The sequence below is a fragment of the Leptopilina boulardi genome, unplaced genomic scaffold (assembly GCF_019393585.1).
Source record: "Leptopilina boulardi isolate dan_hultmark-lab unplaced genomic scaffold, ZJU_Lbou_2.1 LbouV2_262, whole genome shotgun sequence".
NCBI lineage: Eukaryota > Metazoa > Arthropoda > Insecta > Hymenoptera > Figitidae > Leptopilina > Leptopilina boulardi.
The window spans coordinates 878837-903485 of record NW_026137821.1 but is presented as its reverse complement, the minus strand read 5'-3'; the positions used below and the strand labels follow the sequence as shown (position 1 = coordinate 903485).

Below are 24649 nucleotides of genomic sequence, written 5' to 3'. Positions count from 1 at the left end.
ATTTTGTCTCGCATTTAAAAAAAAAGAGACTTAAAAATCATACCAAATTTTTTTCTTATTCCTTATGACTCCCATAACAGAAATTCACTTGAATTTTTGATTTTTGTTAATTTGGTTAATAATGACAAGCTGTCCACATTTACCCCACAAATTTGAAAACTCAGGGTAAATGGGGACAGCTTGTCATTATTAACCAAATTGATAAAAATGAAAAATTCAATTAAATTTCTGTTATAGGAGTAATAAGGAATAAGAAAAAAATTTGGTATGATTTTTAAGTCTGTTTTCTTTGAAAGGCGAGACAAAATACTGAAACTGTTTAACTTTGATTTTCAAGTTTTTATGCATTGAGCGATAACTGTTTTTATCTTGCTGCCAATTGTCAAGATAAAAGCTTGGCAATACTCAAAACCTCTTGCAGGTGATCTGAGGTTAAAATATTGACGTTGAACTTAATTTTAAAACTGTAAATTAAGCTCCAAAACCTCTTGTCCCCATTTACCCCAACTGACTGATGATTCTTGATAAATTTCGAATACACGTTTAAGAAAATTATCATACTGTTTAAAAGACTTTGTAGAACTGCGCATGCGTCAGTTTTATTCTAAATGAAAAATATCATTGACTATAATACATACAATACATGCATTATTCTAGATTAACATTTTGACAATTAACACCTGTATAAAAAAATGCTTCGTAAAATCATTAAATAATATGGCGATAAATTTAACTGAGGTATGCACCTTTTAAACTTAAAAAAAATTTTAACAAACATTACAAGATTTTCTCACTTATGAACTGTTTTACAAAAGTTTCTAGCGGAATCGAAGAAACAAACTTTTGTTTATAAAATTGCACAAACACAATTAAAAAATGTTAAAGTGAGGAAATAAGGTATTCTTAATATAGTCTTTTCAAATTTGTAACATATTTTAAAGTTTGACCAATTCAGAGAAATTAACACCTGGTCGGTTTGCCCTAGTTTTGAAAAAATTAGAAATGTCACATGAAATATTACTTAATATATCATGAAAAATTGCTGAATAAATTATTTAATTCCATTATTTATCAAATAAATGAGAAAATCGCTTATTTTTTTTTATCTTTCTAACAGTATACTTGTAACGTTAAAGACATATTGAGAAAGTAACTATTTTCAAACTACTAGTCTGGATGAGTTCAAAATTTACTACCTCCGCAGTCTAGTTAAATTTCTGACTTAATCCTGATTTTGAAATTACAACTGATCAAACTGACTTTGAATTACACCAGAGTCAGAGTGTCTTCTTAGAGATAAGTATTTCATTCAAAAAATTGATTATAATTACTTATCATACCTGCGCTTATCAAACCAAACAGCTTCACAGCCTCTTGTTTGTAAGGCTGCCATAATAACGTTAATGTCATAATTTCCAAGACCTAGTAAAGATTTGTGAGGATTTATCCATACATCTGGACTTAAACTGTAACAAATTTGGTCTAGTTCTTGTTTGCTGAAGCCACGTTCTTGAAATAAATTGTTCAAAGCATGTAAAGCACATAATTCCTTAACCTGTAACATAGAAAAGGTTACGAGGGTTTTCTGTTAAAGTAAAAATTAGATTTCATGAACCTAACAGATGGCTCATCGGTGTATTACAATATTTTGTAATATATTCTGACAACTCACTTTCCTTAGTTTCTGTTAGTAAATAAATAACACTGTAGCTCTTCAAGTAGAGAGATAAGTGAGTTTAATTTAATCCGTAAAGGAATATAGAAGTGTAGATTAGGCATGTCATTAAACCGTTCATAACTCAGTGGTCAAGAAACCATGTTCGTTCTAAAAACGTTTTAAAAACGTATTTAAAACGTTTCATGTCTACCAAATAATGTTCTGCAACATTATTTGAACATCCATGTTCTTAAAATGTTCCAGAACATTATTTGGCGGACATGAAACGTTCTAAAAACGTCCTTAAAACGTTTTTAGAACGAACATGGTTTTTTGTCCACTGGGAAAAGTCTAGTATGAATTAATATATATATTCGTCAGATATATTGGTGTTGCATTCGAGTCGAGATTTCTCGGTGCACTCACTCGATTTCATGCATGATCGTCTGTTTGACACGATTCGATTTTCTCAATCTGTGACACTCCGCGACAAAAGGTACCTAAGCTGATGGAGCAATTCTGAGTTCGAATTCGTGTTCAGTGTCAAAAAACCTGTAAGAATTACCATATGCGATCCCAGAAATAAAAAAAATTAAATTCTGTTGCACAGTGAAATAAGACTTTTTTAGATATCGGAGTTGTTTCCAACGTATTATTGTGTGTTGAACACAATCCCGGGTTCCTAAATTGAGAATCACGTCAGGATTTTGAGTAAAGTAAGGGTAAATAGGCTTAAATTAAACCGTAAACTTTAAGATCCATAATTATGCTTAAGATAAAAAAAATTTGAAAAAACATGGGGTTGAAACCCCCAAAAAACGTGTTTTTGAGGATTTTCAGTATTTTTAACTCCTTAACCTGACGTGCTACAGGCTTCTATTTAAGCTTTAATTAAAGCTTACATCGAACAATTTAAGACTCATATAGGCAAAATAAAAAAGTTTTAAAATTTTGAAAAAGATTGAACTTTTTTGAAATTTTTCGAATGGTGAATTTTGTTTTTTAATATTTTTTAATTTTTACCTTGATTTTCTATAATTAAACATAAATTTGTATATATAGGAAAAAACCTCAGCTTTCGTTTGCAATCGATTTTGGTGAAAATAGCAAATTTATGTTTAATTATAGAAAATCAAGGACAAAATTAAAAAAAATTTTAAAACCTAACAAAATTTTTTTTATTGCATGTATAGGAAGCAAATATTCAAATAATAGGCGGTTGCAAGGAAAACTTATAAAATTGCCTCCCCCCCTTTATCTCCCTCAAAATTGCAAAAAAGTCACAAAAAATAATTTTTTTGACACAAGAGCCGCCAGTGAACATGTAAAAGGAATTGGAACAAATATCTTATACAAGAATATGTACAAGAACATGCATATGAGGCATTTTACGTGTAATGTCCAAAGTTAAAAAATTGATTTCTCAAAAAAAGTACACGATCCTGTGCAAGTTTTTTCAACAGGGCAGTTTTCTCAGGTTTCAGTTTTTTTCGAAAAAATCGATTTTTCAACTTAGGACATTACACGTGAAATGCTTCATATGGGTCTTAAAGTGTAGTATTTAAGGGGGAAAACTCGTGTAAATGCACGTTTTTTAAGATTTTTTTTACAAGAAAGTGGTAAAGTTTATTGAATTTAAATAAAACATAACATACATAACAATATAAGCTATGTATAATAATTTTTTTAATTAAAAATATTACAAAATGGTAGAGTTACAGGCGTTTGAAGTTAGATCTTTGGCTAATGGTGCTTGCTAATGACATTAATAAAATTATATTGAACTAGCGATGTATTCCTCGCTCGCTAACACTCGCTCGGTTATAGTTGTACAGGGTGTCCAGCGACCTTGAATTCCTTGAAAACATTGAAAAGTACTTGAATTTTATAGCAAAACCTTGAATATTTTATATTTTCTAAAATAATAGCTTAATTTTCTAGTCTCAAATACATTTGGTCTAACCATGACTAGAAAAAAGCGCGAAACATAATAAACTTTTTGAAAAAAACATTCTTCTCGATTCTCTGAATCATAGAATCGATTTCAAAGAATCGATTTTTTATAGGAATCGGTTGTTGATATGCTGGTGTTAGTGTCATGTGTAACATGTCGTTGGTAGTTTTTATTTTTTGTACCAAAGTTTCATTACAGAATAATTAAAAATTAGTACAATTTTGACTAATTTGAATTGTTACATGACACTTTACTAATTAAAATTTAGAGAGTCATAAATAGTAAAATATTTTCGAAGTTATTATGTTAAAAGTGCACCTTGAAAAAAATTATTTTGGGCCTTGAAAACCTTGAAAAGTCCTTGAACTCTTTTTTCAAGAACCGCTGGACACCCTCTTGTAGTTATTGTTGTTTAGTTATTGCAGTTTATGTATATTATATATATAATTTATGTTTCAAATTAATATATTATTAATATTGTATAAAATTTATCTTAATTTTAATCAGTATCATTGAAGGATGAAATGACAATTGTTAAATATTAAATGTTTTAATTTATTATAATTATAACAACAATATTAATTATATTATATTATAATATATTATATTATATTATATTGCTGTAAATTGCCCCACAAACACATGGAGATTTTGCAAATTTTTTAGAAAAATGTTCATAATAAATCGAAAAACCATTTAAAATATCGGTTTTTATTTTTATTATCCAGAATAAACCTTTATAAAGAGATTTTAAAGGTATATATCCAAAAATTCGTAAACAATTGCATAAAATTGCAAAATAACCCTTTTTTGGGTTGAGAATGCAAAATAACCCTTTTTCGGGTTAAAATTTTAAAAATATGTTACAAATAAAATCGGACAAGTGCGAGTTACACTCGCACTGAAATCGAGGGTTCCGTACTCGAAGCGAACTTATTTGGTATAAAAACAAATGTTTAAAAAATATGTGTTGTATGACAACTAATATAAGTGATACAAAAAGGAACAATTTTGTAAAATTCAAGAAAATTGTTCCTCTTCGTATCACTTATATTAGTTGTCATACAACACATATTTTTTAAACATTTGTTTTTATACCAAATAAGTTCGCTTCGAGTACGGAACCCTCGATTTCAGTGCGAGTGTAACTCGCACTTGTCCGATTTTATTTTTTAAAAAATATTTTACTAAAAAAATATAAGAAACATAATTTTATTTCAACTCGCAATATTTTTATTGTATTTACATTTTAAAAATATATTGAATATTAAATTTTATCTTTCTAAGTCAAAAAGAGATAAAACTTAAGATATTGATATAAGGCTAGTAGCTGCTTGTCAAGGAAAAATCGAAAGTTATCTAAAAAATAAAATTTGTTTATTAATTCCAGAAAAATCAACTCCAATCATCCTCGCTATATTTTTTTTGTAATCTACACGTAAAAATACGTTAAAATATATAAATTTAATTTCCTTTAAATAAAATTTTGTTCGTTTTTGGTGGAAAAATACATTTTTTTCCTAAAATTGTCATTTTTTCTTGAAAAACTTGATAAAAAGTTAATCATCAACTCTAATCGTGACCGCTTTTTTTCCCCTGTATTTTTCCCGTAAAAATACATTTGTATACTAAATATGATCTGTCTGGGTTGAATATTGTGTGCGCTAGGGAGAATAAATTATTTTTTTCGAAATTTTTGATTTTTCCTTGACAACGCTATGTAAATTGATCCGAATCAAGTTCGCTATAATTTTCCTGTAATTTTCACGTAAAAATACGTAAGTGTGTCAAATTTGAGCTCTTTATGTCAAAAGATGTGGCCGCTAGGGGGGGGGTACATAGTCATTTTTAGGCATTTTTCGTAAAAATTCATGGTTTTTCCTTGACAACGCTATGTTAATCAATTCCAATCAAGTTCGCTATAATTTTCCTGTAATCTACACGCGAAAATACATATGTGTACTAATTTTCAGCCCTCCAGATAAATTTATGTGGCCGCTAGGGGGGGGGTACACGATTTCAAAAAAACCGATATTAATAGGGTTCCGAACCGAGTACGGAACCCTAAAAAAAGTATGTAAGATTTTCTAAAAGCATATGGCTTTGATTTATTTGAAAATAAGTGAAAATAGATTTTCCAAGGACAGTGTCGAGGTCACGGTGTCGCTTCTGGAAATTTGTTAACTTAATATAATAGAAGATGTTTCGTTTTAAAATAAGAAATGTTAAAATTATTAAGTTAAAAACAATTGATTTCAATGACACTTATAATTAGGCACAATATTATAGGTTCCTAACTAAAAATTTAAAAAACAACAATAAATAATAATAAAAAACCATAAAAAATTGTTCATAAGTAACATTTTAAAAATAGAGTAATTTTAAAGGTATATATCCAAAAATTCGTAAAAAATTGCATAAAATTGCAAAATAACCCTTTTTTGGGATGAGAATGCAAAATAACCCTTTTTCGGGTTAAAATTTTAAAAACATGTTACGAAAAAAAGTATGTAAAATTTTCTAAAAGCATATGGCAAAGTATTTTGATTTATTTGAAAATAAGTGAAAATAGGTTTTCCGGTGTCGGTGTCGTCGGTGTCGCTTTTGGAAATTTGTTATCTTAATATAATAGAAGATATTTGAAGTGCAACACTTATGTACACTATATACTTCGAATTATAGATTAATAATCTAGGATCATATTCTACAGATAATAAACTAATTTTTAAAGCACAATAAAATTGTAAACAATTCTTTTTTACACGAGTTTTCCACCTTAAGCTTTAATTTAAGCCTATATAGAAGTCTCTAGCACGTCGGGTTAAGAAGAAAAACTAATTAATAAATAATTTTTTTATTAGTTTTTAATCCTCAAATAATATTCATCCTATTCCATTTACTGGTACATATTTAAGTAACGTATACTTTTGTTATGTTTCAATATTTAATATTATATGAAACCAAGAAGAGTGAGAACTGCCATTTTGAACTTATAAGAATTTTTGCGTTGTTTAATAAAAATTATAGAATTTCTATTTAAGAGAAATTTATAAAGTACATTTTATATTCAACCGAATTTTCATACAAAACAATTTTTATTTATCTGCATTTTTATTTAGCCAAACTTTTACATTGCAGACACTCTAGTTCACCGAATTTTAATCTAGCAAAATTTAATAGAATTCTTTTTTAATCAAATTACTACTTATCCAAATATTCACTTAAAAGTAATTTAAGTTAACCGAATTTTCATTCTAACTTTAACAAAATTTTCATGAAACGAAATTTCTATTTAGTTTAATTTTCAAATAGCAGAATTTTCATTTGATCCAATTCTCATTTCATAGAACTTTTAAAAAGTCAAATTTTTCATTTGGTCTAAATCACAAATGGCCAAATAAACAATCTACAAAAAGATTCCGGCGCGAATTTTAAAATTGACCAATCACAATTTTCTTGATATATTCTGATTGGTCATCTTTAAAATTGGCGCCTAAATATTTCAGTCGATTTTTTGTTTGGTCTTTTGCAATTACTATCAAATGAAAATTTGACGTTTTAAAAGTTCTTTAAAATGACAATTCGATCAAATGGAATTTCGATGATAAAGAAAATTATACCATTTGTGAATTGGCCTAATTAGAAATTCTGTTAAAATTTAATTCAGTTAAATAAAATACTGTTAAGTGAATATTCGGATAAATAGAAATTCGATTGAGGATCAACTCTGTTAAATTAAAGTTTTGATTGGTGGAAATTTTGATAAATTTAAATTCTCTAAAACGAAAATCGCATTAATGAATTAGAGAATCTGCTTTACAAAGTTTGGCTAAATGAAAATGTTACGATATAAAAATTTTGTTGAGATTCAAATTTTATTTTAAAAAATTCCCATCAAATTTGTAAACACTGTCCCCAAAACCCAGCGAGTAACGAGTTTTAAGTTACTGTGATTATGGAAACTCGGTATGTTTTTTGGTTAAAAATAAAAAAAATATAAAATTGCAAATATTTTGAAAATGTAACCTTATTTTAAGACGACATTCAATTGTGTGTTAAGAGAGACAACTCAGACACATATAATACACTAAAACTATACCATAAAATTGTGTTATGAATAAAAACCAAAATATATCCGCTGTTTCGTCAAAAGACGTAATTAATTTTTTAGTAGGGTTATGTGCTGTGTGAGTCACTATGCAAATTTTGAACAGAATCGCCAAAAAATATTGAGCTGATTAAGTTTAATTCAGATATTAACACAGAGTATGTACATAAATTAAGTTGTGTAAATAAAGATAAATGATAAAATTACCTGTCGTTCATGATATATAGATTCAGTCATATCAGTGGTTGTGCTAAAAACCATGACTCTTACATTACATTTACACCTTAATAAGTGTCTAATTATGTTATTCCAACAATGGTATAATCCGAATTCTTAAAAGTAATGGAATAATTATGGGAAAATAATAATCAATAAATATAACCTTGTTATGTTATGTTATGACTTGAGAGTTTGACACACCGGACAGAGCTCAATGCATGATCTTGCATGATCAAACTAACCATCAGGCGGTAGGAATTTTGAATGCTATAGCACGATCTAAGAAATGAAGGTCTCGCGACGCGCAGTTCATGAAAAGACCACCAATGAGACAGGTGGTTTGCGTCAGCCATTTTGCTTTGACTTATAAGCGCTACATTTTAAAGGATAAGAAATGATTTGCTCATGTTATATTGTTCGTTTATAAATAAGTGTAAAAAATGATTAAATTAAAAGTTGACTTATTTTGCCATAAATCTTAAAAGTATCTACTTGAGTGCAGAAAAGTGTCTCTTTCAAAGTGAAGAAATCAACTTTGTGCAAAAACAGACCAAAAAAAATAATAAACATAAAGGTGGAAGGATAATATTTTTAACTTCGGATTCTTAAGATTTCGAAAATCAATGTAATAACAGAAACTATTCTTTTAGGCCGATCATTTTTTATAAACTATAGGGGAGAAATGGGGAGTTGTGTACCGGGTTTTTTCGATCAAAACTATTATATAAATTTTTTTTATAGAACGCCTAGTACACGTACAAACACAACTTTTGGCAGGATCAATTAATTAAAATTCAAAACGGATATAGAAATTTTGCTTGTTTTCCACCGTTGAAAATTAAAGAAAAAGACATTTTTCAGAATATTTTTTATTTAAATTATGAAATGTGAAAAAATAAGATAATTTACATAAAATAAAGTAATAAATAAGAACAATATTTAAAGTGCATAAAACATTCGAATTATTCATAGATAATGCGAAATTAAAATAGAGAGTGTGTATTAGAATTATTCTTCTTCTTCTTATATAAAAAAATTTTTTTGGTGTGGCCACGTACGTTGAAAAGTTATTAATGACAGATAATTTTTATGCATTAAACATTGTGATCTCTATGAAAAAATTAGTGGAAGTGACCTAACCATAAAGGGACAACAAAACTTTTAGAAAAAAAATTTAACTCACTATCTGGAAAGACACGAAAAACACTTGCAAAGATGACGGATACCACATAAAAAGTTAGTTCTTAACGAGAAAAAAATATGACAATAGTTGAAAATTGTTATATTAATTGCCATATTAAAAAAATTATTGTGGAGTACAACTCCCCATTCTCCCCTACTTTAACGAATATGACGAATATTGATTTTAATTATGACAGTGAAATTGAGACAAGAAATTATTTTTTCTTGGATACGGACAAGGCCAAGTGCTTTTTTAATATTCTTTTGATATTGAAAGTAATTTTTCTTGTAAATTAATTAAGGCAATGTTAAACGATTCATTTTCAGATTATGAAAATTATTCTAACCCTTAAAGGAATTGCTTCAAAGACATTTTTTTACGATTAAAAGAATTTTTCCCTCGGTGGATTATTATTGAACGATTAAGGAATTCGGATTATAAATGTTGATAATTATTGGTTTAATTAGAATTTATTTACTCAAGTATTATAAAAGATGAATCCATAAATACTATAACAATATTTAACATCTTTATTTCTGCAGTAGTAAATATTGATACAGTTTATTTTATAATATTAAATTAGAAGAAAAATCCCAGAATTTTGCCTCCAAGATGTTTTCTCCTAGCTTCTTCGTGATCCATAATACCTCCACTTGTCGTTAAAACCACGTAACTGTTAAAGAAGAAAACAAACAAGTTAGTATAAAACTATTGCCAACTAAAGTATAAAATAAGTTTTTTTCATGAACACTGCTACTTTATAGAGATTTATTTATTGTATAAATAACTCAATCTTCTACAGATTGAGTTATTATTATACGACACTACACTGACAAAAATATGCTATTGAATCAACAGCATTTAAAAAGGGGTGGTTTTCTCTTAAAACTTGTTAAAAGTATGTGAGGGAACAAAAAAATGGACAAAAGATATTAAATCAGAGGTTACAGATCTATCCAAGATTGAAAATAGCGAAACATATTGTAAAGATTTAGTTAAAGCAGTGTATAATATAGAGCTAAGAAGAGAATATTAATTAAGGTAGAAATAGTTTCAATCAAATAAATGTTTAAATATAACTTTAAATATTTAAAAAAATATTGATTCATCTGAAATTATTAAAACTTACAGAAGTCTATATTTAAAATTAATTGTAATTTTATTTCTTACCCAAACTGTCGACTCGGTAATAAATTATTGGTCCACTTCTCAATATCTGTAATTGGAACATCGAATCTAGGAGAAATAACTCCACACTTGTTCAGTCTTCCTGTTAAGTTAACAACAACTTTGCCGCTACGGTGGTCATCAACAATTTCGAATTCTCCAATGTACCCTATAAAATGAACATTTACAATAAATATTGATATTTAATATTACTTACAAGAAGCTTATTTTCATTAATCACAATCCATTTTTAAATCAAACATTAAGCTAAAATATTTCTAAACTGAGCTATTCAAACTAGAAGAATTATTTTTTTAAATTTCTTATTGTTTATTTATAACTTCTGATAATTTGTCAACGCAGATTGCTAGAAGTCACCTCAAGGTGACCCAAATTTTTTTTTAAATTGTATAGTGTAAAAAAATAGTAATTTCTAATTATAATTATTTGTTTTTTATTATAGTTTAGTAAAATACATTATTTGTCAACATCAACCTTGATGATTCACAAAAAATATTTGAAAAAAGTTAGAAATAAATGTAAATGAATTATATCAATTGCGCAAAATAATTGCAGAATGGAAGTTATTAATACAATATAGTACCGATGGTACTCAGGATGACCGCTTTTTTCACAAAACAAAATTCCCATTCATAAAAAATGTCTACACTGAGAGAAGCTTAACGCAACATCTGCATTTTTTGAGAGACAGATATTGTACATCAATTGAGGGTATGGATGCTAAAAGGGGATATAAGTGAAAGTAAAAGTCCCCGCGTGTAGCGAGTCAGCGGCTGCGCAAGGGGACAACGTAAACCATGCGCGTTCCCTTATAGCATCCATACCCTCAATTATGTGCAGACGCAGTACTAAAATCGAACAGCAGCAGCAGAAAATCTTTCTATAACATTATAGTAAATACCGATACATTATTTATTCAAAACAAAACAAATAACTATTTGGGGCATTTATGATATTGATTTAATTTGATAAAATGTATTTTTTTACAAAGAAGAAGTATATTTTTGATGATTTATGAGCCAAAAGTTTTGAACGTTCAAATGAACAAAATTTATTTTGCAACTTCTTTAAGTACGAATTTTATTACAAAATATTTTTTTAAATATCTAAATGGAAATTATTAATTTAATATTTGTTTAATTTACTATTTTATTTTACATTGACATTATAGTTTTTAATAATTAATAGATTGAAAAAAATATTTTGTTTATTTGAACGTTCAAAACTTTTGGCTCATGATGATTTAAGGTGAAACGGGGGAATTTTAGTCATATTAACCTTTTGAAACGAAGGGTTTTTGGCGGACGAGTTTTGTAAAAAAATTGATGAGCCAAAAGTTTTGAACGTTCAAATGAACAAAATATTTTTTTCAATCTATAAATTTTTAAAAACTGTAATGTCAATGTAAAATAAAATAGTAAATTAAACAAATATTAAATTAATAATTTCCGTTTAGATATTTAAAACAATATTTTGTAATAAAATTCGTACTTAAAGAAATTGCAAAATAAATTTTGTTCATTTGAACGTTCAAAACTTTTGGCTCATAAAAATTGTTGGATTCACTTGAATCTTGTTACTCGAAGGTTTTTTAGAGTCGCTGATTACGAATCTGAAGTCAGATTTTCAAAATTCCCGTTTCACCTTAAATCATCAAAAATATATTTCTTCTTTGTAAAAAAATACATTTCAGTCATTTAAATCAATATCCAAAATGGCCCAAATATAGGGCTTATGGGCTCTTCTTCTTTGTAATATTTTTGCAGATAATTTATAATAATAAAATTAAACAATATTTTTTTGCTTTACTTATAACTTTTTCCCTACTAAAAATAGAGAAAAATGTTAAGAATGTTTTATACCCAAAAAACCTTAAAGTTTAAATTAAATTTTTTTTTAAATATTACTTTTTAAACAATTTGTTTAAAAAATAAAATTTGATAATAATTATTTAACATGTTCTCCTACTTTTTGAAGTGTGAAAAAAGTCGTGAATATTGTTTAAGTCATAATAAATCGATAGTTAAATTTTTGAGATGACATTATTTTGGATTTGAATGGTGTTTTTAAAATTATTATAATTTTATTTATTTAAAAAATATTTTATTTTTTATTACATTTTATTAGTTAATTAATTAATTAATATTTCGAAAACAAAAAATAATGCCATCTCAAAAATTTTAACTATCGATTTATTATGACTTAAACAATATTCATGACTTTTTTCACGCTTCAAAAAGTGTGAGAACTTGTTTAATAATTACACTGAGAAAAAAATGCTATTGAATTTATAGCATGTATATTCATATGCGTTCAAAGGCAGATGCTATTAACTTGATGCGATATGTAGTTCATTTTACAGCACTGCTATTGAATCAGAAACTGTATTCTTTGGTTCAGTAGCAGTGCTATAAAATGAACTACATATTGCATCAAGTTAATTATATTTGCTTTTGAACGTATATGAATATGCGTGCTATAGATTCAATAGCATTTTTTTCTCAGTGTATTATTAAATAATAATAATTATTATATTTTAAACAAATTGTTTAAAAAGTAATATTAAAAACAATTTTTTTTATTTAATTAAAAGATTAAGGTCTTCTGCGTATAAAACGTTCTTAACATTTTTCTCTATTTTTAGTAGGGAAAAAGTTATAAGTAAAGCAAAAAAATATTGTTTAAATTTATTATTAGGTATAAATTATTTGCAAAAATATTTAAAATTTAAATTTTGTATACTAATTTAGCACCAGTGAAACTACAATTGACTGAATTTTTAGAAAAATCCGAGATTAATCGAAAACTTACCAAATATTCAGTACACTCAATGAACTTTTAGATTTTCTTTTTACTTTTCTTCTTTCTTCCTTATAAATATAAAAAATTGTAAAAATAAAATTGCCACTTTGTTGATTTTTGCGATCATTGAACCATAATAACTTTCTAACAGAAGAATAAAACGAATTGAGTCTGGAAATATTTAAATAGTCACTAAATACATTCACACCGAAAATTTTGCGTTGGTCCCAAAACTACTTTTCCAAATATTAAAGTTTAAAAATTTTTATTTTCAGGTTAATACTTGTGATTTTTCCAAATATGACAATAGTTTATCATTATGGTTAATAATATTGAACCAACTTCAACATAACAAAATAACATGTATTAACCTGTAAAAAAATTATAATTTTTAAACTTTAATATCTGGAAAAGTAGTTTTGGGACCATTTAAATATTTCAAGTCTCAAATTATTTTATTTTTCTGTAAGAAAGTTATTAAGGTTTAATGATCTCAAAAATCTGCAAAGTGGAAATTTTGTTTTCACAATTTTTTTATATTTATAAGGAAAGAAAAAAATTAAAAAAATAAAATCTAAAAGTTCAAGTGTACTTAATATTTTGGTAAGTTTTTGTTTCATTAATAGATAAAAACCGCAAAGTTAGGTAATTTGGCAGGTCGTCTTTGAAATCTTATTTTAAAATACTTATATTAATTTTAAGTAAGAAATTTAATTATTATTAACAAATCTCAATGATTTTTTTTACAATTTCCCAGTAAATTACACGTTTTCTTGATTATTTTCATCTAGCTGAAAAGCTGTCAGTTTTTAGTACCTCCTACAATTTAAATTTATATTTTTACAATAAATAAAAAAAAATTTCACAAAATTCTCATTTTGTGATGTTGATATTTTCTAAATATTATTTCTAAGTACCATAATTTTTTAAAATTAGTTAGCAGACTTTGGTCGAAACATAATGGAATGTCTATATGATTTTCAATATAGCGTTTTTTTAAATCTGTCAATAACCACCCTTCATTGACACAAGGTGTCAAATAAAAAAAAAAAAAAAAACACGTGTTTAATGTAGTGGTGAGAAATATGAAATTGTTTACTTCGCAACAGAAAAAATTTGTCAGCTCGTTATATAAAGATTAAAGTGTAATTAAAGTAAGTAAGTGAAATGTAATAAAGTGAATAAGAAAGAGAAAAAGAAACTTACCATGCTTCATCATCACAGTCAAAAACTTGACAATAACCTTTGAACAAGGTCTCAACAAAACTTGCCTCTTTCCACGCTTTTCGGCATTATTAATCGACTTGAGAGCGTCGCTCAGAACGTTCATACGCACCATGACTGAAAAAATTACATTTATTTGAAAAAACCTGCAAAACCAACAAATGAACTACACTCTGCACTTAAAATAACAACACAAAAATTTCTTCCATTTTTACCACATGTCTCTTCTCACGTGTTAATATTAAAGTATTTCATTAAAATAAATTTTTTTTTTTTTTAATAAGACAAAAAAAATTTCACCTTAAAATTTACTTTTATTTATAACCTTAAATTGTAACAAAAATGATCAAACAATTAACATCACTTCCGGAATTGAGTGAAACTCGAGCAACATTACAAATGTGCAAATATAATGATTAGTTATGTAAATAAAGACAAGAACAATTAACGTAACTTTTGTCTTTGTTACTGTGATTTCGTTAAATTATTAAATTTTAAATAATGTACAATATCACAGTAGAAGCAAAGTGTCACTGTTAACCTAAAAAACAATCACACTAATAAAAAGAACTATAACTTGATCCCGCGTAGAAATATTACAGTTGTTATATTAAATGCAATTTATAATTTCATAATTTTCATATAATACTGAGATTTAGTTTACGATTTAATAGATTACCTGCGATTTAAATTTTGTTTACCGGAACGACATAAACACACACGTTTCACGGAGAAAAAAGAAAGATAGGCATCCTCCTATACTCTTAACTTTGGAAAATTGAGCTCACTGCGCTTGCGTTACTCTGGCCGGCAGGGATGGGAACCCATTTAAATTTTGAAGCGCATTTTAGGCCAACGCACAATAGCTTTGCGAAATAGATGCATAAGGTAGAAAAATATATGAATGCAACTCTATCCTTTTTTAACTCATGAAATGTTAATTAAACTAAAGTCCTAAGCACAATAGAGTCGGGTACGTGAAACGAATGCAGGATAAGGGTACGGTCACACTATCTCATGCATGCAGAAACATTTGGCCGGTCACACTTCAACGAAATCTAGTAAATGTTTAGTAACTTTCTAGTAATTTTCCAAAAATTTCGATTGTAACTAGAAAGTTACTAAAGGCGCTTGTACACCTCACCGATCTCAAGTATACTTCTGTCGTGTATCATTGAAGTAAAAGAGACAAAAGATATTTCCGTCTCTTTTACTCCAATTGTACACGACGTAAGTATACTCGGAATCGGTGAGGTATACAAGCGCCTTAAACATTCACCAGATTTCGTTGAAGTGTGACCGGACAAATGTTTCTGCATGCATGTACAGTGCATGCATGTACGGAAGCGCCTACGAGTCACCAGCGAACTATCTTGTTCGCGTCACATTTTTAGCTGTGAAACCGAGGAACGCGTTCGATGGTTTCGCTGTTTCCTTGTTTTTGAGTGACGATAAAACACACTATACGGTTCGATAGTTCGATGGTTCTCTGGTTTTACTTAGTTCTATCGTTATCGAAGTCTAAATTTTGTATTAAAAAAATAAATTTAAATTTAAAAACCGAAATATAATAATATATTTAAATTATATATTTGAGATATATCAGATATCTTATAATGTGTGCCTAAAAAATTATTTTATTTAAAAATAATAGTACAAAATATTAATAGTATAGTACAAATATAAAATGCAAACAAATCAACTTACTTCAAAATAATATTTTGTACTATTATTTTTAAATAAAATAATTTTTTAGGCACACATTATAAGATATCTGATATATCTCAAATATATAATTTAAATATATTATTATATTTCGGTTTTTAAATTTAAATTTATTTTTTTAATACAAAATTTAGACTTCGATAACGATAGAACTAAATAAAACCAGAGAACCATCGAACTATCGAACCGTATAGTGTGTTTTATCGTCACTCAAAAACAAGGAAACAGCGAAACCATCGAACGCGTTCCTCGGTTTCACAGCTAAAAATGTGACGCGAACAAGATAGTTCGCTGGTGACTCGTAGGCGCTTCCGTATGCATGAGATAGTGTGACCGCACCCTAAAGCCTTTCTCCAATATGTTCTTAAATGTTTGCGTTGCGTGACTGACGGGTTGGTTCGCAAGCGCAGTGACGTCATCAAAGTATTGATACCAATTACGAACAAAAATTTTGGTTTATGATTTTAAATCACTGAATTTTTTAATTATAAATATTAAATAAATGATATTATTAAAAACCGTCGAGAAACATGTGCATTAGGGTACGGTCACACGACTTTTGGAAAAACCATTCTTGTCTTTCTCTCTCCTATTACAGACGCATAAGTTTGTCTCACTCTGCATTTTCCGTCTTTGGGAAATGTAAGAAAATGCAGAGTGAGACAATCTTATGCCTCTGTCTTAGGAGAGAGAAAGACATGAATGGTTTTTCCAAAAGTCGTGTGACCGTACCTTTAAAGGAATATAAACGAAACTTTTTGTTCGCGATTGGTATCAATGCTTTGATGACGTCACTGCGCTTGCGAACCAACGCGTCAGTCACGCAACGCAAACATTTAGGAACATATTAGAAAAAGGCCTTTATGGAGCATTTATAAAAAAAAGTTTTCACTTTGATTTTCCTGAAATGCAAAAATCTGATTGGTTGTCTATTATCAATCAGATTTGTGAACAACCAATCAAGTTGGAGTAAACGCAGAATGCAAAACCGTAAATAATGAGAGTGAATAGGATAGTGATATATCCCTGTCCTTTTCACTCGCATTATTTTCGGTTTTGCATTCTGCATTTTCATCAACATGTAACTCCATCTTCAGGTTTTGTGTTCTAGAACGAGATGTATGCGTTATAAAAAAACAGAGATATATTTTTGTCTCTTTCTATCTCATGAACCACGTTCGCGAAGCACTTGTGCGTTGGCCTAAGCCTTTTCTCATAAGGTTGGTAGTTGACGAGAATTATGAAAAATGGCGAATGGGGACAATGGAAACCAAGGCCATTTCTGAATTGAGGTTTTTAGCGCATTTTTGATAAAGGCCGTATCCGAATTGGGATTTTTAGCGCATACTGGATAAAGTGTATAGGGTCAGTTGGGGTAAATGGGGCCAAAATCGCTATTTTTCACAAATTACGTAAGTTTCTTCCATTAAAATGTAATATTTGTGGTATTATTTTTCTTAAGTTGTTATTTACAATCCCAGGATTAATTTTATGCAGTAGAAAAAAATTTAAATAAGCTTTAAACACATGAAACTGAATGTCCCCATTTACCCCAAAATTTAGAAAATTTCCTAAAATTTGGGATAAATGGGGACAGCATAGTTTTTAAGAAAGGTTTAAGAAAAAAGTTTCCTTAAGTATATTACTGTATTAAGGGATGAAAAAACTTGAAAAAAATTTGTAATATGGCGGACGAACTTAAAAATTTTCTTATAAATTTATTAAATTTGCTTGGTTTATGTTTTTTATTTAATTTTTTTATTTCAATATTTTGTCTCGCATTTGAAAACAAGCAGACTTAAAAATTTCTGTTATGCAAATAATAATTATAAATTCCATAACAGAAATTGACTTGAATTTCATATTTTTGTCAATTTGGTTAATATGTAATAACAAGTTGTCCCCATTTACCCCGAGTTTTCAAATTCTTATGTTAAATAGATAAAAATTAATTAAATTTTTGTCAATTAACCAAATTGAAAAAAAAATTAAAAATTCAAGTGAATTTCTATTATAGGAGTCATAAGCAATAAGAAAAAAATTTTGTATATGGTTTTTAAGCCTATTTTCTTTGAAATGCGAGACAAAATACTGAAACAATTTCACTTTGATTTTCAAGTTTTTATGCATTAAGCGATAACTTGAATTACCTTGCTGCCAATTGTCAAGGTAAAAGCTTGGCAATACTCAGAACCTATTGTAGGTGATCTGAGATTAAACACGAAAAAACAAGGACACTGCATACTTCCCGCGAGTATACATTTTAACAAAAGTGCGCTAATGGAGCGGTCACACCTCGGCTGCAGGAGCAGTTGCCCATGGCAACTGTGTAAGAGTAAGAGAGATAGAAGATTTTCCATCTCTCTTGCTCTTACACGGTTGCCATTGGCAACTGCTCCTGCAGGCGAGGTGTGACCGCTCCATAAAAGCCTGAGCAGAATAGAAACGTAACCGGAATCGTAATCGCAAACGCAACCAGAAGAATGAGTTAGAGAAGGATAGATAGATTGCTTGTCCTTCTCTAACTTATTCTTCCGGTTGCGTTTACGATTGCATATCTAGCCACGAGTGTGCAATACAATGCATTGAAGTCAATGGAGCAAATAAGTTTTTAAACAATAATTTTTTTATTTTATTCTTTTAAAAAATAGATCTCGATAAATAAAAAATATTTTACCATTACACTCGGGTTCAAAAATTAATTTTTCAAAAGTTATTTTAAAAAAACTGATTTGCTCCATTGACTTCCAATGCATTGTATAGCCGTTTCCGAATTAGGATTTTTAACGTATCTTTGATAAAGTATATACTCGGGAAGTATGCAGTGTTCTTTTTTTCGCACGGAAAAACAAGAACACTGCATACTTCCCGAGTATTAGGCTGTGTCAGTTCATCGAGATATTTTGAGTTCAAGATATGACGTCAGAGGCCTGGACGGACAACAAACAGTCGACACAATGTTATTCTAACGGGGAAGAAAATTAGTTTCACTTTCATCAATTTTATTCATACTTTAAACATGAAAACGCTTGTTGGCATATAATGAAATTAAAATGTGTGTTGATAATTAATTTTGTTATATATTTGATTCAATTACATTTATAGATTCTCTGAATACGTGATAAAATAAAAATTTTGAGGTTAGGGGAGTTTGTTTACTAACTTGAAATCTTTTACTACTGTGGTAATTCCCACTTAAAATATATATTTTATATCTTTTTAATAACATGCATACTGGATATTGTTTAATGATGTTGTTAAAATGTAAAATGTGATTAGTAAACAAACACCCCTAACCTCAAAATTTATATTTTATCACGAATTCAGAGAATCTATAAATGTAATTGAATCAAATATATAACAAAATTAATTATCAACACACATTTTAATTTTATTATATGCCAACAAGCGTTTTCATGTTTAACGTATGAATAAAATTGATCTTCTTCTTCTTCTTCTTTTTTGTGGCTTCGACTAGTCAGGCCAATTGAATAAAATTGATGAAAGTGAAACTAAATTTCTTCCCCATAAGAATAACATTGTGTACACTGTAAAAAAAAATTTGTCTTATTTTACGGATTGAACTTGTAATGTAACCAAAATCTGTAGGAGAGTCCAGAATACGGGTTTCTGAGCGTTGACGCGTTGATAGCGACGCGTCGGTCTTATGGGACATCAATGGGAAAGACAAAGACAGAATGATACATCGACGTTCAGAAACCACTTATTCTGGACTCTCCCTGTAACTGAACTTATTTCAAAGCAGTAAATATACAATAACTGATTTAAACTTTATACTTTTAAAGTAGCACATTCGTTATTTTCTGTAAATTTACTACTTTCAGAGTAGTACCAAATATTACCTACTTTCAATGTGACATAATTACTACCGTATTTGTAATTTTATAGTTTTTTGTAAAAATGCGAACATAAAGGCGTTTGTATACCTCACCTATCTCGAGTATACTTGTGTCGTGTACCATTGGAGTAAAAGAGACAGAAATATCTTTTGTTTCTTTTACTCCCATAGTACACGACAGAAGTATACTCGGGATCGGTGAGGTGTACAAGCGCCTTAACCTAGTCAATTTGCCACATTTAATTAAGTAAAATCACTGCTTTAAAAGAAGGTAATATTCGTTACTACTCTGAAAGTAGTAAATTTACAGGAAATTTTTTTTACAGTGTAGGGTAAGGGCACCAGTGAAGGAACTGACACCAGTGAAAGAACAAATTTCATGTTTTGCATTCTAATTAGTGTAATAAGCAATTTGGTATTATAAATTATATATTTTTATGTTCCATATTTAATTTACGTCTTTAGTATCTAAGATACCTAGAGAGTTAACACGTAAATTTTATAAAAAAAAATTTTTAAAAATGTTGTGTTACAAATTTATCTTCAACAATAAGAACTCTTCTCTGACACGTTATTTCTTTTTTCACATTTAACTAATTTAAACTGCCTTAAATCGTCGGTCTTCTTTAAACTAAATTTATCTTGTGTATTAGAAATACTTCTTTTCATTTAAAAGCTAATAAAATATTAATTTGCCATAAGAAAAGCAAATTCCGTCATTGGGGTTTCTTTTTTTATTTACTAGTGAAAGAACAGAAATGTTTTTTCACTGGTTCCAATGCAATCCAATGAAGGAACACCTTCAACGAATAGTCTGAAGTCAAACAAAAAAATGACAAAATCAAATAGGTTAACACTGTTAGGTTACAATAATATTGTCAAAATAAATTGCAAGTAGATGATTGATTGTAGGTTATAAATGCATTTTCAATTAAAAATAAGATTCTGCAAACTTAGTTAAAAAATATTCATAATTATCATTAATTTACCTTTATTTTAGTATATTACAAACATTTTATTACTTTATCTTTGTTTTAATATATTTTTTAAATATATTTTAAATATATATTTCACATCGTTCTTTCACTGGATGCAGAAAATTCTTTCATTAGACAATTTGTTCTTTCACTGGTGAAATAGGTATGTTTTACTTATTAATTAAAATTTTAATTAACATCTTATATTTATGAAAATTAAATGTGACCTTCGCATTCTACACTTAATTAGCTATCGAAAAAAAATTGGTAAAAAAATTTTCAATAACTGCATTCAAAAATAATAAATGATAAAAGTATGCATTTCCTTAAATGTTCTTTCACTGGTGCCGTTACCCTAGTCTGTTTGTTGTCCCTCCAGGCCTCTGACGTCACACCTAGAATCGACTCTGACGTCACAAGTGACAGAGCCTAATACACTTTATCAAAAGTGCGACAAAAATCCCAATTCGGAAACGACATAGGCTGCAGTCCTATGGCAGCATTTTGCGTTGCGTTTTGTCACTAGACCCTGCGTGTAAACATAGCAAACATATTGGGATCGGCTAAACTGCAAGTCTGCAATACGCCATCTGGTGGGGACCCATTCTCTCCCTCCATTTTCTTTCTTTGTCTCTCTTCAATTAATAGGTTAGAAAGAGTAGAAAAAACAAAATGGAGGGAGAGAATGGGTCAAAGTTACTAGATTGTTACTAGACCACCGTTCCCAATATCTGCATCTCTTTTACACTCATGGTCTAGTGACAAAACGCAACGCAAAACGCTGCCATGGGACTGCAGCCATACGTCTTCCTAGAAGCTGCCATTTTGAGAAGTGACGTCTCGCTTTGTCCAAATTGAACTGCCGCTTCTCCAGTGATGGGTTGTGACGCGTCACACGAAGTTTTGTACGTATAATACGTTTTCGACGTAATATACGTATAAAATGTATAAAACCATGTAGAAAACCACTAAGGCTGCAGTCCCATGGCAGCGTTTTGCGTTGCGTTTTGTCACTAGACCATGAGTGTAAAAGAGATGCAGATATATGTTTGCTATGTTTACACTCACGGTCTAGTGACAAAACGCAACGCAAAACGCTGCCATGGGACTGCAGCCTGACATTTTCACATCTATTATATGATCCTCTGATTTTTGCCATAACGAATTTTTCTTATCATTCTATTTAAATTAAAGTCTTAAAATAAAATAGAAATGGTCAGAAAAAGTAAAAGAAAATCTTTTAAAGAGGGTTTGCCCTGGGAAAAAAATGGAATTTGAGCGGATGAAAGAGCTAGGCACTAATAAAAATGTTGCTAAATGTTTAATTTGTCAAAACATTATGAAAAACACTGGCTATAAGCGTATTATTATTATTGTTTGTTATTGTTTATAAAGTTTTTATTTAAAAATTGTTTATTTTTTGAGATACCAAACGACTAGACTGACAATATAATACTTAGAATATAGGTTATGTTATTATGCACGTGGCCCGGTGTTCACTCTTATCTGTGAAACCAACTTAGAAATAAAACCGATATAAAAACATTTCAATAATTAAAAATTTTGTTTTATAATTGTTAAAATAATTAATAATTACCTAAATTTTGTTTATATTAACAACTTTCTCTTTCAATAGTGTAAAGTAATGAATGATGTATTTTAATGAAGAATTTAAAATTGCCGCTCTTAAATCACGTGATCAAATGTAATATACATCGTGTAGAAAACTTGGCACGTATATGCGTAGTATTATACACGTAGAAAACCACGTATTATACGTACCCATCACTGCGCTTCTCTGTAATATCGAGTTGTAAAATATCGATATTATTATTGAAATCGAATATTTTTTTCGAAATCGATATTGCATCAACCTGTTTATTCTATATTGGCCTTTATGCCTTAAAAAAATATACAACCTGTAAATAACAATTTTCTATGAAAAAATATTGAATATTGTTTAATAATGTAGATTTTCAATTCTGTCCCTTTGTTCAATTTGTGTTCATCCGTGTTCAATGAAAGCAGTTGTATTTTCACAAAAATGAAGATATTAAATTAAGGGAACAAAGAAAGAAAAATGTTTTTTTTTCGAGATTATGTGTCAGTGTCAATTGTAATGAATCTTGGTATCTAGTGCGAAATGAGTGCCGGTTCTCAAGGTTCAGCATCGGAGCATGGACATGCGGTGGTTGTTTGGGAATGGGAAAATCGACAAGGGCGATGGAGGCCCTACAGTCCAGCAGTTTCCCAGCATCTCGAAAGAGCTCACTACAAAAAACTCACCAGGGTCTTTCTCACTGATGCAGATCCAAATCTTGAAGGGTGTGGAATATATATTTTTTCTTTATAGAAAATTTATAAACATTTTTCAAATTCGATTTTTTTATATTCGGCATTTAATATGAGAAGATGGGATCATATCTAGAGAAAATAGAAAAAATGTTAAGAATTATTCTTTACGCAGCTCTTAAACTTTAAGAATTAGTTTGAAAAATAAAATTTGTTAATATTGGTCTTGTTGGATGCTGATTTCGATAAATATTCGAATGGCGTTTTTAAAATTATTCTAACTTCATTTGTTGTCAAATATTTCATTTTTTATTAATTTTTATTACTTAATTAATTAATATCTCGAAAAAAATATTGCCACCTCAAAAATTACACTATTGATTCATTATGAGTTAATCAATATTCACGATTTTTTTCGTGCTTCAAAAAGAGGGAGAGCATGTTTAAAAATTATAATCAAATTTTATTTTTCGAACAAATTGTTTAAAAATTAATATTTTTCTAGGAACATAATTTTTATCTACAAGTTATAAGAAAAGCAAAAACAATATTGTTAAAATGTTTTATTGTATAAATCTGAAAATATTCATTAAAAAATCCAAGACATGACCCCGTTTTTTCATATGATATGAAGAAACCTCATATATCATATATACATTAATGTTTTTCGACCTCAGGAATCCAAAAACCACATTCTCAAAAAATAACAAAAGTGTAAAAATTAAAATTTTTAATTTTAAAAAATAGTACCTTATGCAAAAATATAAATGCGCATCTTTTTTCCATTGAGATTTTTTTGTAGAATAAATATTTTAGATAATAATGTCACGTAATAGAAGGAAAGAACATTACGAACATTCAAAAAATAATTAATTGCTTAATAATTTCTAATTGTTAATAGAAACCTGTACGTAACTACATTTTCTTACTTTTGATCTTTGATTACAAAAAGTTTGCAAGAAAATTGACAGTTGAAATAACATAAGACTGAAGCTACGTTTATTCGACGAAATTTTTTTTTATTTTAAACAGCATAACAAAGTCTCTAACGATGCCAAACATTATTTTACCATTTTCTACACCCCAAAAACATTATTCAGCCCACCGAAAGTAAAAAAAAAAACAGTTACACTCATTAAAAAAAATTATGATTTATTTATGCCTGAAAATATACAGAAGATTTTGCAAAAAGAGCCGGAATGGGCCTGATGAGTTAAATAAGTTTAAGGTCAGGTCCAAGTGAGGCAGCGCCATCTACATTGAAACTAAAATTTTGGAAAAATTTCAACAAGAAGGTAAAATGCTTTTTCCTTTATGGATAATTGATTATTGGCAAGATATACACCAGCTAAAACTTTTTTTGAGTTAAAATAATAAAAAAAATTTCATGTCAATAAATTAAATATGAGCACTTTTTTCACAAAAACTGTAACAGTACTTTCTCAGAAATTACAATCAAAA

The 24649-nt window shown here is 28.6% G+C and overlaps 3 protein-coding genes and 1 long non-coding RNA gene across 5 annotated transcripts in view; 2 read left to right on the top strand and 2 right to left on the bottom strand.

The window, feature by feature from the left end:
- LOC127281042 (josephin-2) overlaps window positions 1–8217 on the bottom strand; it is a 131868-nt gene extending 123651 nt beyond the window's left edge. For both annotated transcript variants that reach the window (XR_007842921.1, XM_051304526.1), the window contains exons 1-2: window positions 7927–8217; window positions 1341–1555 (exon numbers count right to left, since the gene is read on the bottom strand). Coding sequence is in view for 1 of the 2 variants with exons in the window: in XM_051304526.1 (XP_051160483.1) it covers window positions 1341–1555; window positions 7927–7980 (269 nt within the window). In the remaining variant the exon portion in view is untranslated. The remainder of the gene's footprint in view (window positions 1–1340; window positions 1556–7926) is intronic.
- Window positions 8218–9628: 1411 nt separating this feature from the next.
- Window positions 9629–15182, bottom strand: LOC127281045 (40S ribosomal protein S15Aa). The gene is made up of 4 exons (XM_051304529.1): window positions 15015–15182; window positions 14318–14452; window positions 10292–10457; window positions 9629–9794 (listed from the first exon to the last, which is right to left on the bottom strand). The coding sequence occupies exons 2-4, from the start codon at window positions 14448–14450 to the stop codon at window positions 9701–9703; spliced, it is 393 nt and encodes a 130-aa protein (XP_051160486.1). The 5' UTR covers window positions 14451–14452; window positions 15015–15182; the 3' UTR covers window positions 9629–9700.
- On the top strand, window positions 9709–10390 carry LOC127281048 (uncharacterized). The gene is made up of 2 exons (XR_007842922.1): window positions 9709–9817; window positions 9980–10390. It is a non-coding gene; the product is annotated as an uncharacterized LOC127281048 (long non-coding RNA).
- Window positions 15183–22767: 7585 nt separating the features above from the next.
- The window catches only part of LOC127281038 (protein deltex), a 32290-nt gene continuing 30408 nt past the window's right edge, over window positions 22768–24649 (top strand). The window contains exon 1 of the mRNA XM_051304522.1: window positions 22768–23221. Within this exon, the coding sequence (XP_051160479.1) occupies window positions 23040–23221 (182 nt within the window). The 5' untranslated portion in view covers window positions 22768–23039. The remainder of the gene's footprint in view (window positions 23222–24649) is intronic.